At 34.5% G+C, this 15,627-nt stretch overlaps 1 protein-coding gene across 1 annotated transcript; it reads right to left on the reverse strand.

Annotated features, from left to right (window-relative positions):
- Positions 1-2,148: 2,148 nt before the first annotated feature.
- LOC129061264 (RNA-binding motif protein, X-linked-like-2) lies at positions 2,149-15,582 on the reverse strand (the record flags this gene model as incomplete). The annotated part of the gene is made up of 4 exons (XM_054561948.1): positions 2,149-2,531; positions 7,260-7,328; positions 12,746-12,813; positions 15,092-15,582. Coding segments are annotated over 2 exons (508 nt in total), but the record flags the coding sequence as incomplete, so codon positions are not given.
- Positions 15,583-15,627: the final 45 nt, after the last annotated feature.

The raw sequence follows: 15,627 nt of genomic DNA on the forward strand, positions 1-15,627 counted from the left end.
CAGGGAGCCTGAGGACCCCCCACCCCACACCTCTCTGCCCCTCCAGACCACCCCATCAGAGGGAGGGGGGAGGGTTTCTTAACCCCCTCTGGCTCAAGCACCCTTTTTAAGCCAGAGAGAAATGTAATTTGTTCCTTTTGTCTAAAGATCTGCTAAATATTTCAGTCCTTGAGCTAAAATAACTTCCTCTCTGGACAGGAAGTGCTGTTTTATAAAGCCATTTTGAGAAAGGGATAATTCTTAGAGAATTTTATGCTCATTTTATTACTAATCTTTTTAAAAATTAGCAACCCCCCCTGGGTAAAATGGATTCTAAATAAAAGCAAAATCTCAATTTCATAAGTTAAATTCAAGTTTTGCCTTTATGAAGCCTAAAAATTATCTAAAGACAAAGTTTTAGGGGGAATTTTCCATCCCAACTGGAAGAAAGGGGTACAACTCAAGAGCGCCTCCCTAGTGTTCAGTTGCATTAGAGCAAAAATTAACACAACTAGTTTTTATTCTAGCATCTCAATTTTTCTTCATACTTTCACAAAATTCTTTAACCCGTTATATAACCTTGCAAATTTTGCTCCCCCCCCAAAATCTCATAATCAAAATATATTTACTTTCCACATTGATTCAGGCAAAACAAAGTTATTAAACAAGAATATGGAACTACGATGGTCACCCTCAAATAAAAGACCCAAGAAACTCCACCTTCAAAACCAACACACCATAAACATCCCCAACTCTCCCCTTGTATTTCAAGTCAATTTCTACATATGTACACATTTTGACAATAGTTAATAACAGTCACATCTGACAGCACAGTTATCAAAGTAGTCACAGGGCATATTCTCCTAGGTATCAAAACACTAAGACCAATGAAAACAAAATTAATACTAATGCCAAAAAAACAAATTATTCAACACTTTTTCTCTCAGGAAGCACCCAAGAAAATATTCACACATCCAAAAAAGAATCAAACTTTCCCTGTTCAACATTATAATCTTCCAGAATAAGGTCCTTTTCCCACTGAGGATATCCATTTTCTATGTACACCCAGCAAAAGCGACAAGTTGCACCTAAGTAAATGGAAAACCCATAACCAAAACCCAGTTTCAATTCCCTACTTTCTACAAAAGATAATTTTTGTACCAAAATCAAAATCCAAAAGTCCACTTTTTATATATACAAACCAACCACTTCAAACCAATGAGAACACATACTGCACATGTACCAATAATGGATGTATGTGCTGTAGTATTTATGTTAATCACAAATCTCAGTATTATCAACTATTTCTCACACAATAAAAATCAAGCAGAACTATTCCTGTATAATGAGAAAACATTATCAACAATTCATTTGGTCTAGCAAAATAAAGCTTACCAGGCCTTTATAAAATGGTACCAATTGCTTATGAATAAATACAATGCCAGTATTCACCTGGAAATCAATGTAAGTAACCTGTGGCATGACATGATTTCATTTATTTTACATCCCTAAAGGTACAGAGTAAGAAAATTGCAGGGTATTCCAATTTAAATTTACATAAAGTATATTATAGACAATATTGTCACCAGAATGTTAAGGCCTTTTGTGAATATCCTAAAGGACACTTCCCTAATAAAGCCAACACTTCTCCCCCTAACATTAACTAAAGACAAAAGGAGGCATCAGTTTACTTCAAATGTTCAGATGAATATTCTATTCCAAGAAGTTTTATTAACAATATTAAGGAGCACAGGTAAAAAAGATCTTTTCATCAACACAACTCAGAAAAATGCTGTATCACTCATCCTGAATTTTGAGGCAAAGTGCATTTTGTTTTAGAAGTTCATTAAAATCATGTGGCAAGTTAAAGATTCTATTATTACCCATTGGTTGGTTGGTTATTTTGCAAGACGTTTTAAGAAAGCAGAGAAGAGCATTTCAACCAAAAGACCATCTCTTAAAGCACAAATAAATTTCCACGTCTTTGTGGAGAAAAATTTTACTCAACCAAGTAAAATATTTTCCAGCACACCACTGCCACTTTACCAGCTTTATTCAATACACTTTACTGCTGGGCAACTGTAAAGGCCAAAGAGTTATTACGGCAATAAATGAACATTTAATTTAATGAATCTTCAGCTCAAAAAAAAAAAAGCCCAAACTGAGAAATTTTAAAGTGTTAGAAATTTTATTAAAGTTAACATTCCACAAGGTCATATTCATACAAATCAAACTGAAAAAAAAAAAATTCCAGGCATACAAAAACGTGCCATCTTTCATCTCCAAATGTCAAAAATGGACTTGTTTTAATGATACAAAAAGTCTTTAGAAAGTCAAATCCACTGTCCATTTGTGTTGGGTAAGAAATCTATTGTCTTCATTCATTTCACGCAATCCATGTTAAAAGAACCCTGTCTTGGTTGTATGTTATCACAGCACTCTTGTATTAATCCATTTTCCTCTATTCCCCATAGTGGACTGCCATCTTGATTTCTCAGTGGTAGGGTCCATTTGAGACTCTTCAAGCTGACTTGAATGAAAGCATTGATGTGCTTGATGAAAACATTAAAAGAAAAAAATGCTGTTGGAATACCAATACTCTTATTCCTTCAAACAGAGAATTTCCACCCACCTTGAAGATACTCTTACCATACACAATGCTTTAATTTTGTAACAGCTTTAAACCATGAAACTGTCTTAAAGTTGTATGTGCTACACACTCAACTTGTCTGAGAGAATCAAAGGCTCTACACAAGTTAACAAATTTCTTTTACTATCAGAGATACATAGGTAACCATAAAAAAGTAGCTGTAAGAAGATAAATTTTGACTAGTTAACTGTGATATTGTTACACTGTCTGTGAGAAGACAAAAATTCAAATTTAAAAATCCTGGAAAGCTAAATTACCACAACACTATGAATTTTAAGTCTCAATGCAGAAAAGTTTCCAAGCTTCTTCAAATAAAACTAATTATGTAAAAGAATCTTAAGGGATAAGAAAAACCAAGGCAGTGGATCATAGCATAATTTTCCAGTCCAACAGATGTTAATTAATTTTGCCTAGGTAATGCAAATAGACAATAAAGATGCCAAACTCTTCAGTTGCATATCTGAGAATGTGTGAAATATGGAACCCCCTCAGGAAAAAAAAAATGATAGAAAAGGCAAAATTTTATCCTGGATTATTTGATATTTGCCATAAAATGCTATCAGGTTTCAAAATAAATACAAATAAAATATTCCCACTGACAAAATACCATATAGGGTAAGTGGGAAGCCAGGACATTTTACCATTAAATAAATAATCCTGATTCATCAGGATCAACATAATTGCAAAAGTAAGTTTTAACCTGGTCTCCTCTATAAATTTTGCAGCTCTAAAACGAAATTTATAAAGTCTGGGTGACTTGCCTAAGAAATAGCTGAATATAAGGGCATTTTTGCTCATTAGGTAGTTAATGCCTTATAGCTATCCTAAACTATAATTTGAATTTGCTGTCTACTATGTACAATAAAAATCTACTTAATAAACTATTTGGTTAACCAATAAATACTACCACCCATATTAAAAAAATGACTGGAAATGAGTGTCAGGACATCAGTAACAAAAAAAATATTTCTCCTTAATAGACTTTGCCAATTCCTGTCCTGCCTAAAAGGAGAACTAAATAACTCATCTGTCCCCCACATCAGTAAATTATCTTCCATTTGAATTGTTTATTCCTTTAAATTATGGGATATACACTTCTATACAGAATTGTAAAAACAGAAATACCATCATTCCTCCTGCATAGTTAATTATAAACCAATTTTCCCCAATCTTTATTGTTTTGATGCAAAATCAAACTCTAAATGAAGTTGGGGATGTAGATATTATGATGAGTAAAACTAAAGCATTGCGAACAAATTACAGACATCAAGTTACAATCATTTCATCGACTATAGGTGCAATTTAGTCAATTTAGGAAATGAAATGATAAATCAATGCTTAGAACAAGAGGTAAAATTTATCTAGGACTTTATATGAAATTTCCTTCTAAAATCCATTACTTAAATAATAATTTTTTTTTGAAAAAACCTAGTGACATTAACATCATTCCAAAATTACTGAATAAAAGCTAATCAGTTTGTGTGACAAAAATAGAGATTAGGCCATGCTATCAGATATACTGTGCTATACTGAAGATGATAAAAACGGGCGGAGGGAATGACCAAATAAAGGGCGCCTGAAGAAAAGGCAAATACTGCCTGACGTTACAAAGCCACTAGCAATAAGCTCTCCTGTAAGGGCACCCAAAAGACAAAAGTGAGAATCTTGTTAGTAAGTAAAAGTGCTAAATCATCAAAGCACCTAAAAGGGTGAGAAATTCAGGAGTAATCCATTCATTTTTGTGGAATTCCAAATTCTTAAAAAACCTAAAATTGCTAATAAGAAAAGTTATGTTAAAAAAAAATTAAAAAGAAATCAGGCATGAGTTCTGAGCCTAGAAATATTCTTAACAAAATCCAGTTCATCTGTGACATAGAAAGAGCAGTACCTACCTCATGTAGCAGTAGTGAGGCTTAAATGAGATACTGCATCTATAGCATTTGTATTACCTGACATGTAGAAAGATCTCAATGTTAGCTATTACTCTGATATACCACAATAACCACTGTACCTAGGAGCCTACAAACCAACCTCACTAAATCAAGTAGTTTTCATTCCAGTAGTAATGAAACCTCTGAAGAACCCATAGGATCGTGGAAGTCAATTATTTAAAGACAAAACACTTTCCACTTTAAAGAGTATTATTTAGTCTTGCAATAACATCAGTATTAAAAAATTGAGTAGGGTTTAGGTATCAAAGGCCTACTACCCCATCTCTGGCCAGTAATTTGTGAATTGCTGCACACATACTGAGTAGACAGTGGCTTTATCTGGAATTCCTTCATCAAACAGACCAAGAGCTTTCATGTTATTTCACATACAAGCTAAGCTTCAAACTCAATTCTATGGAAAATTAGACTGTTTCCACTATGATGTTCACTAGCTTTTGCTTTTTTTGGGAAATTGCTTGTTCTAAGATAAATCCTACATGCTAAGGTAAAGGCTACTATGATAAGAAGGTAGGCAGTAACTGCTACCTCTTAAAATTCCCAAGTATTATAAATCCAGAAATTAACAAAATTGAGCATTGAGCAAGGAGGTCTACTCTTTAAATTCTAACTCAATAAACTTGTTCCAAAAACAGAGACAATGCAAAATAAAAGTTAGTTGAAATGCAAGCAAGAGGTTCTACTGGATTGGATTTAAGAGGTGCTCCACAAAAGAAGCAATCTCCTTCCCTCTACCTCCTAACAAAGCACACTATTTCTAATTGCAAAAAAAAAAAAAAAAATGTGAGGGATAGAGAGAAATACAAAAACAAAGAAGTGATTAATGGTACTTAATTTTAAAAACAGGGGGCTCTAATAATGCCAATTTTTATTAAATCATCTTAAACTGAACACCTATTGCAAAACCAAAGGGACCGATACATATAAAATTACAATCTGGAGCAGAAACTGATCCTTTCCATCATGTAATTAAGGTTCTTGGTGCTTATGGCTTGATCTCAATATTCCTTGTAATGATCTTTAATTTAAAAACATTTAACAGAAAATTCAATTTTTTTTTAACTACCCAAAAGAGCTCAAATTCTGCATAGGATTACAATATATTAAAAAGTCTGGGTCGGAATAAAGTGGGCACAGCCCGAGTGAGGCAGCTCAGGGGCTTAGAGAAGCCGGCTGGGTCCCCAGTCAGGTCACGCACAAGAATCAAGCAATGAACGCATAACCAAGTGGAACAACAAACCGACCTCTCCCTTTCTCTCTCCCCCTAATATCAATTAAAATATTTTTAAAATTCTTAAAAATAAAGTGGGCATAAACACTAACTACAGAATAATCTGAGAAAGACCAGCCAACTGTTGATTAATTATGGTAACTGAGTCATCCTATTAAATCAAACCTTCCTCAATTGCCCCTATTAGTGTAAAACTTGACTATACCTGCTTAAGAGATTAAAAGTTGTAGTTTCTGGTCAGTTTTAATTTTGACTGAGTTGAAGTGTTAACTTTTAGGCACATGGAAAAATTAATATTTAAAGATAAGACATCAGCAAGAACTTACTGAGCATCCATTATTTACCAGACAATTAATCTCTTTAAAATACGCTGAGACAAGGTTAGTAATTGTGCTACATTGGGAAAGCTTTCATCTCTGCCCTCACCTTTGATGTTGATGATGATGCCCTCAACATCAAAAATTTAAAAAAAGGGGGGGGGGGGAACTACTATTTTGCAGGCCTTAATAGCCATTTATACAATGGAAGCTGAAGTAGTAATTAGAAGAAAAACTATCATCTAGACCCTATCTTCCCAAGTATGATATAAAAGTATGCTTAACAGCCAGTATGTAATCATCATACCTAAAATTTTCTGTCAATAATAAATCAATCCTTTTGAGAATTCATCCCAATTCCTTTATACAGCCTTACCATGTACAGCCTTATCAATTGTGGGGAGAAATAACTCTTTCCCCTTATTTCTCAGGTTGGGAGATAGAAAAAGTATTCAACAGTAGTTGTAACCAAGTCTTCTAATATCAAAGCATTAATTAATTCCATGTGAGAAGAAATTTTTTGTTGGGCTTTCAAGTTTAAGAGAAGTTCAGAATACTTAATTTATTAGAATTACTATATTGAAACCCATTAAAAAGTATGTTCTATTCCCAAAAGAGAACCCCAAAACTTCCAAGTTCTACATAAGTTGACAGTAGAGAAGGTTCTAGGACAAGGGGAGGCAAGCTTTCCTCACAGAACAAGATGGTAGGTATTTCAGGGTTTGTGGCCATTATCTACTCCCAACTCTGCAGCTGCAGTGGGAAAGCGGACACAGACAGTGTATAAAAGAAAGCATAACTGTGTTCCAATAAAGCTTTATTTATAACAATATGGGGGAGTTCGCCAACACTCAAATCTAAGGTGTTACAAACATGTTGAAATCTGTTGTGCCGCATTGAACCTTCTGCCTCACTTAAGTGAAGAAAGTAGAAAATAAAAGGTTAGAATTAATAAGCAAAATTTAAATAATAAGCTTTATACACATCTAATCATGTTGGTTTTATACTTCTGTGCTGCTGAGCTTCACTAACTCCCTCTATGTATTTTTACAATTCTGACTCAGTTACTCAAAATTTCCAGAAGTCATATTAAAAATTAAAAACATTAAACATGTAAAGTGAATAAAACTTACTAAATGCTTCCACCAACATCTATTATGTTGTACAGGCCCTTTAGAGATTCAGTCTCAGGATTCACAATTCTGCAGAAAACAAAAATAATATAATTTTATGCATAGAAAAAAACAAAAATAAATTGTTAATATGCCTTGATTTACTCAGAAACATCTTTTAAGGATCATCTGCCAGAAAACCAAGACATATGTTTTTATGAACAATATAGAAGATAAAAGTTCTATCCCAAAGTATCTTACATCCGGCTGTACAAGAGGCTCACCTGTAGAGTAAGTTACTATAAAAACACATGCTTCAGTACCCGAGAACTCCAAGAGAAGGTAAAGTTTGGCCTCTCTGGATAGATCTAATGGGCAACATGGTTGAAATCTAGTTGTTTAGCAGAGCCAACATCACTCCTGAATAGTACAAAATTATTTTACCTTCTGGTCTCTCGTCTAATCTACCCTTAAAACTTTTAAAGGAAAATTTCCATCACCTTCCTGCGGTGCCATGTTTCTCACTTTATATGTCATATTATTTCACATCACTATGTACCCAATGCTAAAATAAAGTGTGTTAGAAAGGAATTCTTAGGCACAATTTCAAATACTAATCATACTGACCTACTCAACTCAAACTCTAACCCTTTCTAAACTACTTACTTGGTAACAAAAATATGATATCCACTTTTCACTAGTTAAGACTGAAATACCTCAATCTAAACACTGGTATGAGAAGATTTGTTTCCCATACCACAAATACCACTGAATATAGGTATATACTTTTTTCAGTTACTTCTGCTCTGAAGTATGATTATAATAATCACAGTATGTAGGGCTACCAAAAAAAGCTGTTTAAAAGTTCAGTATTAAAAGTATAGCAAAGGAATTTTAAAAAGCAATAGAATACTTTAGGATTTAAGCTAGAACTAAGCTACCCAATGCCTTTCTATGCTAAGGTTTCAAATTTTCAAAGTATTAAATATAAAGTTCCCGATTTTCTTACTAAATCTAAATATCTTTAGTCATCTTGACTAATCATAATCAATACAGCAAAAATCTGCTTCAAAATTACCACTAAGAGTAAGGTGCTAAAATATCCTCCCAACAGATAACAAAGCAATTTACAAGAAACAGCAATTATTTATTTTTAAGCTTCCAATATAATCAGATTTAACAAGGAGAGGATTTTCTGAACAGAAAATCTTGGATCAACCAAGTAAAATAAACTGATATAACCCCTAAAAGAAGAATGGAATTGTCTTAAGGAATACTGAAGAAAGAAATTTCACATAGGTCTTATAACACGCTAATAAAAACACAAAGAAATTTCAAATAGATCTTATAATGTGCTATTAAAAACGCTACCTACCAATACAAATGTTTACTTTTGGGTTCGCCCTCCACTAAAAACAGAAAAGGGCTTGCATCTCACTTCATGCTACCAGAAAAATCACTAACACCAATTTAACCTATCATACTGGCTCCTCAAAAATTGACAAAGACATTGCCTTCTTTTGAAGGGGGAAGAAGCCCAGATCAGTTTAAGCAGACTAGAGGCTGATGATTATGCCCAGATTCCTCCCTATCTTTAATAATTTGCAGTACTATAGATTTTCATTTAATATGAAGTTAGAGGTGACGTGTAAATAACCATTTTGATTGCTGGGCCTTTTATAATAAAAGGCAAAGATGGTTCTAGTAAACTCTTCTATTATCATCATTAGCCTGTCTGTGCTTCTCCTATATGATTTGATTTTGTCACCTTTTAAAATCCTTGGAACAATTTTTAACATTTAAATTAAGAATAAAATCTGAGAACACTATGAAATATAGTTAAAAACCTTCCACAAAAATAAGATGGTGACAAGGTCATCAGAAAACTTTGCTACAAGACAACTCACAAACAATTAAAATGAAGCAAAATATCTAGCATGATAATCCAAATTACAATTATTCTGATTACCATATAGTACATATTAGGGATATAATTCTTTGGGAAATATTCCATTTCAAATAAATGTTTTAGTTTCAAAAGCAAAAGACTTTTTCAAAACACAAAACTATCTAGCTTTATACAATGTTTAAATCAAAACTATCAAATTGCTGTAGGAAAAATGCTGCTTAAATGGTATATTAAAAAAATCAAGTCAGAGTTTTTATTTATAAAGTTTGTAATATCCTTGAATTGTAATGATTAATTGCACTCACAAATAACAGCCAATGGGAAATTTAAAAGTTTGAATTAAGCCATTCAATCTGGAGAGGGAAGGTAGCTGGTAAAACAAAGACATCTTTGAGGTACAGAGATTTCTTACAGGAAATTCATTATGTCAGGCATGTAAACTACAAATCCTTATCTATAATTGCAATGGGTCAGCTGAAAATGTTTCATTCGATACACTAAAGTTTAAATATATTTAATGGAATAATTATTTTTAAAACTCCAAATGATGTTTTTATTACAACATTCTAAATCTTAACTGTTTAAAGACAATTTCACACCTTAACTGCTGTTTAAGATCAATTTCCCAATGTCTTCATTGAAACTATTAATATTTTGGAATGCCTAAAATTAGCCAAGTTGGGTCCTCTATTGCTCAGGTCTCATGTTATTCTAATAGTTTCACCACAGAAATATATGATCTGCAATGCAAAAATTACAAAAAACTATTCTCCCATTTTTTTCCAGAAAATCAGACACTCCTTACTATTTTTATCACAAAATTTAAGAGCTACAAGTTATCTTAAGAGGTTAGAAACTCCATATACTCTCTATTAACTATGAGACTAAGGTGTACAGTGAATAAAATGTCGAAATAATATGGCTAATCTACATTAGAAGCTGGGTCTCTTGATTGCTGAATGTTATATTTTCCATTCTACTACACATTAATGAAAAAGATAGAGGTGTCCTCAAGTTAACTTTTTCCCCTTATGCCTCTCAACAAAGAATTAAATCTGAGAGGGGAGAAAGTAAATTAACTGGCCGTCCATTCCTAGTGTTTTTAATAATCAAAAAAGTGAGTAACAGCAAACTAAACCTGAAGAAATTTTTCTATTCAAAATTACCCACATCACATAATCTATCCTCTAGGTGTCATATCACAGCTCACGAAAACCTTGTGATTGACTATGAGCATAGCTTCTTCTATTTCTGTGGAACTTCAAGTAATTTTTCAGTAGTTATTACCATAACAAATGCAATGCAACCTAATCACCAATTAGATTGAAGATTTTTTTTATGATTCAAGAATTAGTTCAAAATGATAAAGTATTGATTTAGATATTTACCACTTTGATCGTCTAAGCAGAAAACAATAGCAAACTACTTTCCTTTTCTCATGAAATACAGTAATTTAAAAATATAAGCACTATGATAAAGGTTGATATACATGAGGACCCTTTGAAAATGTGATCTATTATAATCCTTTATCATGTTGGTAATAAAAGGAAAGTTGTATCCCATTAGATTAGGAATTAATTTACAAGTTATTGTATCATTTAGATTTTTTCTACTACAATTATTCATACTAAAATAAGATAAAAATGTTCATTTAACATATCTAACCTTCAACTGTTCATTTTTTATTTTGAGTTAAATTATACCTTTGGTTGGTCATTATGAATCTATTGCAACTTTATACTTAAACTTACATTGTATTTCACATATGGCTGTGTCGTAAGAGGTCATATTCTCAATTTCTACAAGTGCCCTACCACATCTGAGTAACAATCTAATATCCAATCATTTGCATAGAGAAAACCCTAATGCTGACATGTGTTAAAGAAGCTTCAGATAAAAGATGTTTTTAAGTTTTTGCATGTTACATCTTTAAAATGCTATAGTTGAAGGTCTAACATTCCATTTTCTTTTGCACACTATACATACAAATTTGATCAAATTGCAAAGGACTGGGAAGGAAAAATTAAGCCAAAGCAAAGACAATAAAAATATTACCCTTTTCTCCTATTTGAATGACTAGAATAAGCAAACACCAACAGATAAAAGATTTTCCACTTAAGTCCCAAGGGCAAAGGTAAACTTGTCCTTATATTAACTAATGATTATTTCACTATTCTTAAAACACACCCAAATATCTATTATTATATTACAAATATTTTTTGGTAAATCTTTACTAATTATCACCTTAAAATTAGTTTTCACATTCAGTTTAACTTGTAATTAAAGAATGTTTTCTATAAATTATCAGTGGGCATATGTTTTTTCACTCACATCTAGTTTTAAGATGCAAAATTACTGTATGCATATTGAGTATTACTTCTTCCTTTTATGATTTAAAAGTAATTACTAAGCTATGGAGGTCTTTTGAGATAAGTTATTCTGGATTCCTGTAAAATAATTCATTCTGTATCTGTTTGAAACTCCTAAAAGCAGGGAAAATGACTATTTAAAATTCAGTAAGTAGAAACCGCAATGTTTAAGTGTTTATTTAATGTTTGAAACATAGTTCTTTTAAGAATCCTAGGATCTGCAAATGCAACATTCTAGGCTATTTATAAAATGTGATCAGTATCATCATAAAGAATGTACACTTCAGACTGTAAAGACAATTTTGATGACTCAACTACTGATTTAATCATAATCCTGACGTACCATTATATTGGAAAGTACCTAAAGGCTTACTGTTCTGATAGAAACTACATGTATCAGCTGTTTCAATATTAATACAAAAGTGTTTTGATGTAAGGAAATAGAATTTGATGGCCTTTTTCTCATCCTTTTTCAAGATAAAGAAACAGTCTACAGTTTATGTTTCATTGACAAACTTTACTGATATTTTCCTACTCAAGTGGTGGTAGTTCTTAAATTTCAGATGTTAGAGAAAAACATTTACTTACTTGCTACATAAAATACAGACTTTGGCAAAGATTTTCTTTATCCTCAGAGATATAACTCCACGGTCTCAGTCTCGAAAATGGTTTATCTTTTGGGGGGAAAAAAATATTCTAAACAATTTATTGATACAGCAACCAATAGCAAGTAAGGACAAGTATTTTAAAACTTTTTATTATATAAAAGAAACAAAAACTAAAATCTATGCTCACAAAACCTGACTTTTAAAATGCCGTTCCCTAAAATCTATTAGTAGGAATAGTAAGTAGCTCAAATTTTCCAGTAAATTTATTTATTTACATGTTTAGAAGATTAAAATTGTTTGCACAGACTATTAGAGAGCTAAAAACAAAAAGTATATCATGGTTTTTCCTCAAAATATAATCAAGTCCTTTCTGGTTTCCAAAATTAAACAAAGGCATTAACGGACCTTTACTATTTACCTATTCAAAAGGCACATTAAGTTACAATGGCTATGCATATATACTTTCCATCCAGCGAAAAGGTTTTTAACTCTTGTAAAATTATTTCAGATATTTACTCTTATTCATAATCACTACTTACTGGAAATAAAAGTTATCAAAGAAAAACAAAACCTAGTAAGCTTATTTTTATGTCAAAATAAAGAAAATTTACCCAGTCTTACCTCAAATAAAGAGCTGTATTTGTTCAGAACCATCATCAACCAAGTTTAATTTTAATCTTGTAAGTTACCTTTAAAAAAAAAAAGGGAAGATGATATCAATGCTTTGATTTTTAAACATTTCTTGGCCTAAGTTTCAGTGTGATGAAACCATATTCCACGAACACGATCTATGGAGAAATTTAAGGGACAGCTCGTCCACACACTACCTGCACATATTAGGTTGCATTTACTTCTTATCTTAATATCTGTCAGTCTTTGCTTTCTTCATATTTTTGTTGCATGGATTAACACTTGTGATTGAGGCATTGAAATTTTTTAAAAATACAGATTTACATCTTTTGACAGATTTAAGATTATGGTCTTTATTTTTCTTCTTTTGATGCCAGGCAATCTCAAAAAACAAAGGAAAAGTTTACCATTTTTTAAAGACAAATCTTAACACTTCCTTACCATCTAGAAATACCTTTCAAGATTATGATTAACTGAAAATTAACTCTTCCAGGAGAAATTAGTGAAGTTAAAATGGCCACTGGTTACTTTAAATTTTTAAACTACAAGTTATTTGATCTCACCAAATGGGATATTAGCTTTGTTTTTTAGGCAAGTCTAAAACATGGAGTATCTATGACATTTATTCCATTTCAACCCAGGGTTTCTTGACCATTTTTAGTCTCTCCCTTCCCCCATTACTCATGTAAAAAGATCTTAAGAGGTTTAACTGCCAGCAATTATTTTGCATTTCACTATTCAAAAAGGATTCTGAAATACCAGATTCAGGATATTCATTTTAAACCACTTACAGTATTCAAAAATTTAAAAAATGGTAATTTGAAAAAACAGATCTGGTACTTAAACAACAGTGTCTGTAAAATCAAGATATGCGCAACTGATGAAACATGTAGCACTATATGAATGCCATTCGGGAAAAAAAATTTTTTTACTAACAAATAACCCTCAGAAATACGGTCCATTACAGCAGTATCTTTGTTAAGTATTATGCTACGTAAATTTGCCCTACACAATTTTTACGTAAATCTGCACCTTTACAGACCACAACAGCTACCGCAAAGCAAAATGAAGACAAATATATTCTAAAATACACAAAGCTTTTTGCATTTGTGGTTTGTTCAAACCATTGAACTTAAATTCCTTCTCAAACAATTTTTCAAATTCATAGGCAGAGGACAATGCAAATTTTTTGAAACCAATATACACTATTAAAATACTGTTCCGTTTTAGGAATATCTAGATTTTCGTGCATGCAACAAATGCAACAAATATGGCTCCTCTTCTTCGTCCATTACCGAGAGCAATCCTACTTTAAAATTTACACTGCGAGAAAGTAACTTCACAAAGAGATTCGGTGTCAAAATATTCCCCTGTAAAAGTTTTGTAGACAATGGCTTGTGATAATGTAGATTATTTTTTAAAAATAATAAAATGATGAACTTAAACTTTTAAAAGTCTAGGAACTGACCCAAGTACGTTCTAACATTCAGGTGTGCTAAGTTACAGATAACGGCTCCTTATGACCTTTTAAAAAGTACCAAAACATTATTCAAACATCAGAATGTCAAATAAACTCGGCAAAATAAACTGTATTAATCAAACGTCATCGTCTAGCACCATAATTAAATTCTATTTCCATTAAACAGCCTTGACATTGTAGTAAACTTGTCTTCCTAATTTTTGAAATACGAGACGCCCTCCTCCAACTTGCATTTTAAAAGACAACCTTAACGTCATCAAGGTTTTAATAAGCAGCAAGTACCTTCTCATCGGTTAACACTGCAGCCGTTTTCAAAATCGGCTTTGAAAGAGTTAAGAGCCAACACCCAAAAGAAAAAAAAAAAACAAGTTTTATTTTTCTTCCAACGCAGCCAGGGTGCCATTGTTCTTTTTTAAATTCGACCATCAAGATGAATTCCCACCTTACCGGAAAGAGGTTAAAAAGCTCCCCCGTTGGAGAACCTGAAAGGGATTTTTTACCCTAAATATCAAAATAACTCACCAGAACAGAAAGGGGCTCTTCTCGCGCGGTCCCCTTCGGGCTCCCGCCTGCAGTCACCAGCCGCCACCCCTTTCCCGGCGGGGCTGGTCCCGGCAGTGAGGCCGCCCCCTGCCCACCGCAGGGTCTGAAGCAGGGCCCCCCGCGCCACCGGGCCCTGGGACCCGCGGCGCCGAGGCGCTTCCCGCCTGGGGAGCCAGCCTACGACGCCGACGGGGTTTTCAGAGAGCCGGGCGGAGAGGCCCAACCCGCCACCCCCTCCTGCTCGCGTGTTCAAGGACATTTTGCTTTTCCTCCCAAGGACAAAGGACAATAAAAGGGGCCGGGGAGCCACTTACCGGGTCGGAGCGCGGCTGCCGGCACCTGGAGGTCGCCCGCACACGATTCCCGCGCCGGGCCTCTCGCCCGCGCCGGGTCGAGCCGCCGGGGCATCGGAGAGCCTCTGCGGACGATGCCGCAGCGGCGCTTTCGGCGTCGTGGGCCCGGCCGCTCCGGGCGCATCTGCCGCGAGATCCGACCCCGGCACAAGGCCGATCTCGTCTCAGCCGCGGCCGCTTCGCCCCCGCGTGCCTGCGGGCCGCCCGGGCGCACCTCCACGCCAGCTGGCGGGCCCCGCGGCCGCGTCGGAACGCCTGACAGCTCGGGGTGCTGCTGCCTCTCCGGCCATCTTGTGCCGTGTGTGTGTGGTGTCTCTCTCCCGTCTCCTCTCTCGGCTTTACTCCCTCCTCCTCCACCCCCCCGCCCCACACACCACACAACATGGCCTCTTCGCTGCGGCGGCGGCTGCGGCGGCGGCAGGAGCTCCGCGGCGATCCTGCCCGATCCCCTCCTCCACACTCCTGCCTCCCGCCTGCAGCATCTGATTCTTCCTGTT

Source organism: Pteronotus mesoamericanus, unplaced genomic scaffold (assembly GCF_021234165.1).
Source record: "Pteronotus mesoamericanus isolate MK-2021 breed Mesoamerican mustached bat unplaced genomic scaffold, CSHL_Meso_final scaffold_582, whole genome shotgun sequence".
NCBI lineage: Eukaryota > Metazoa > Chordata > Mammalia > Chiroptera > Mormoopidae > Pteronotus > Pteronotus mesoamericanus.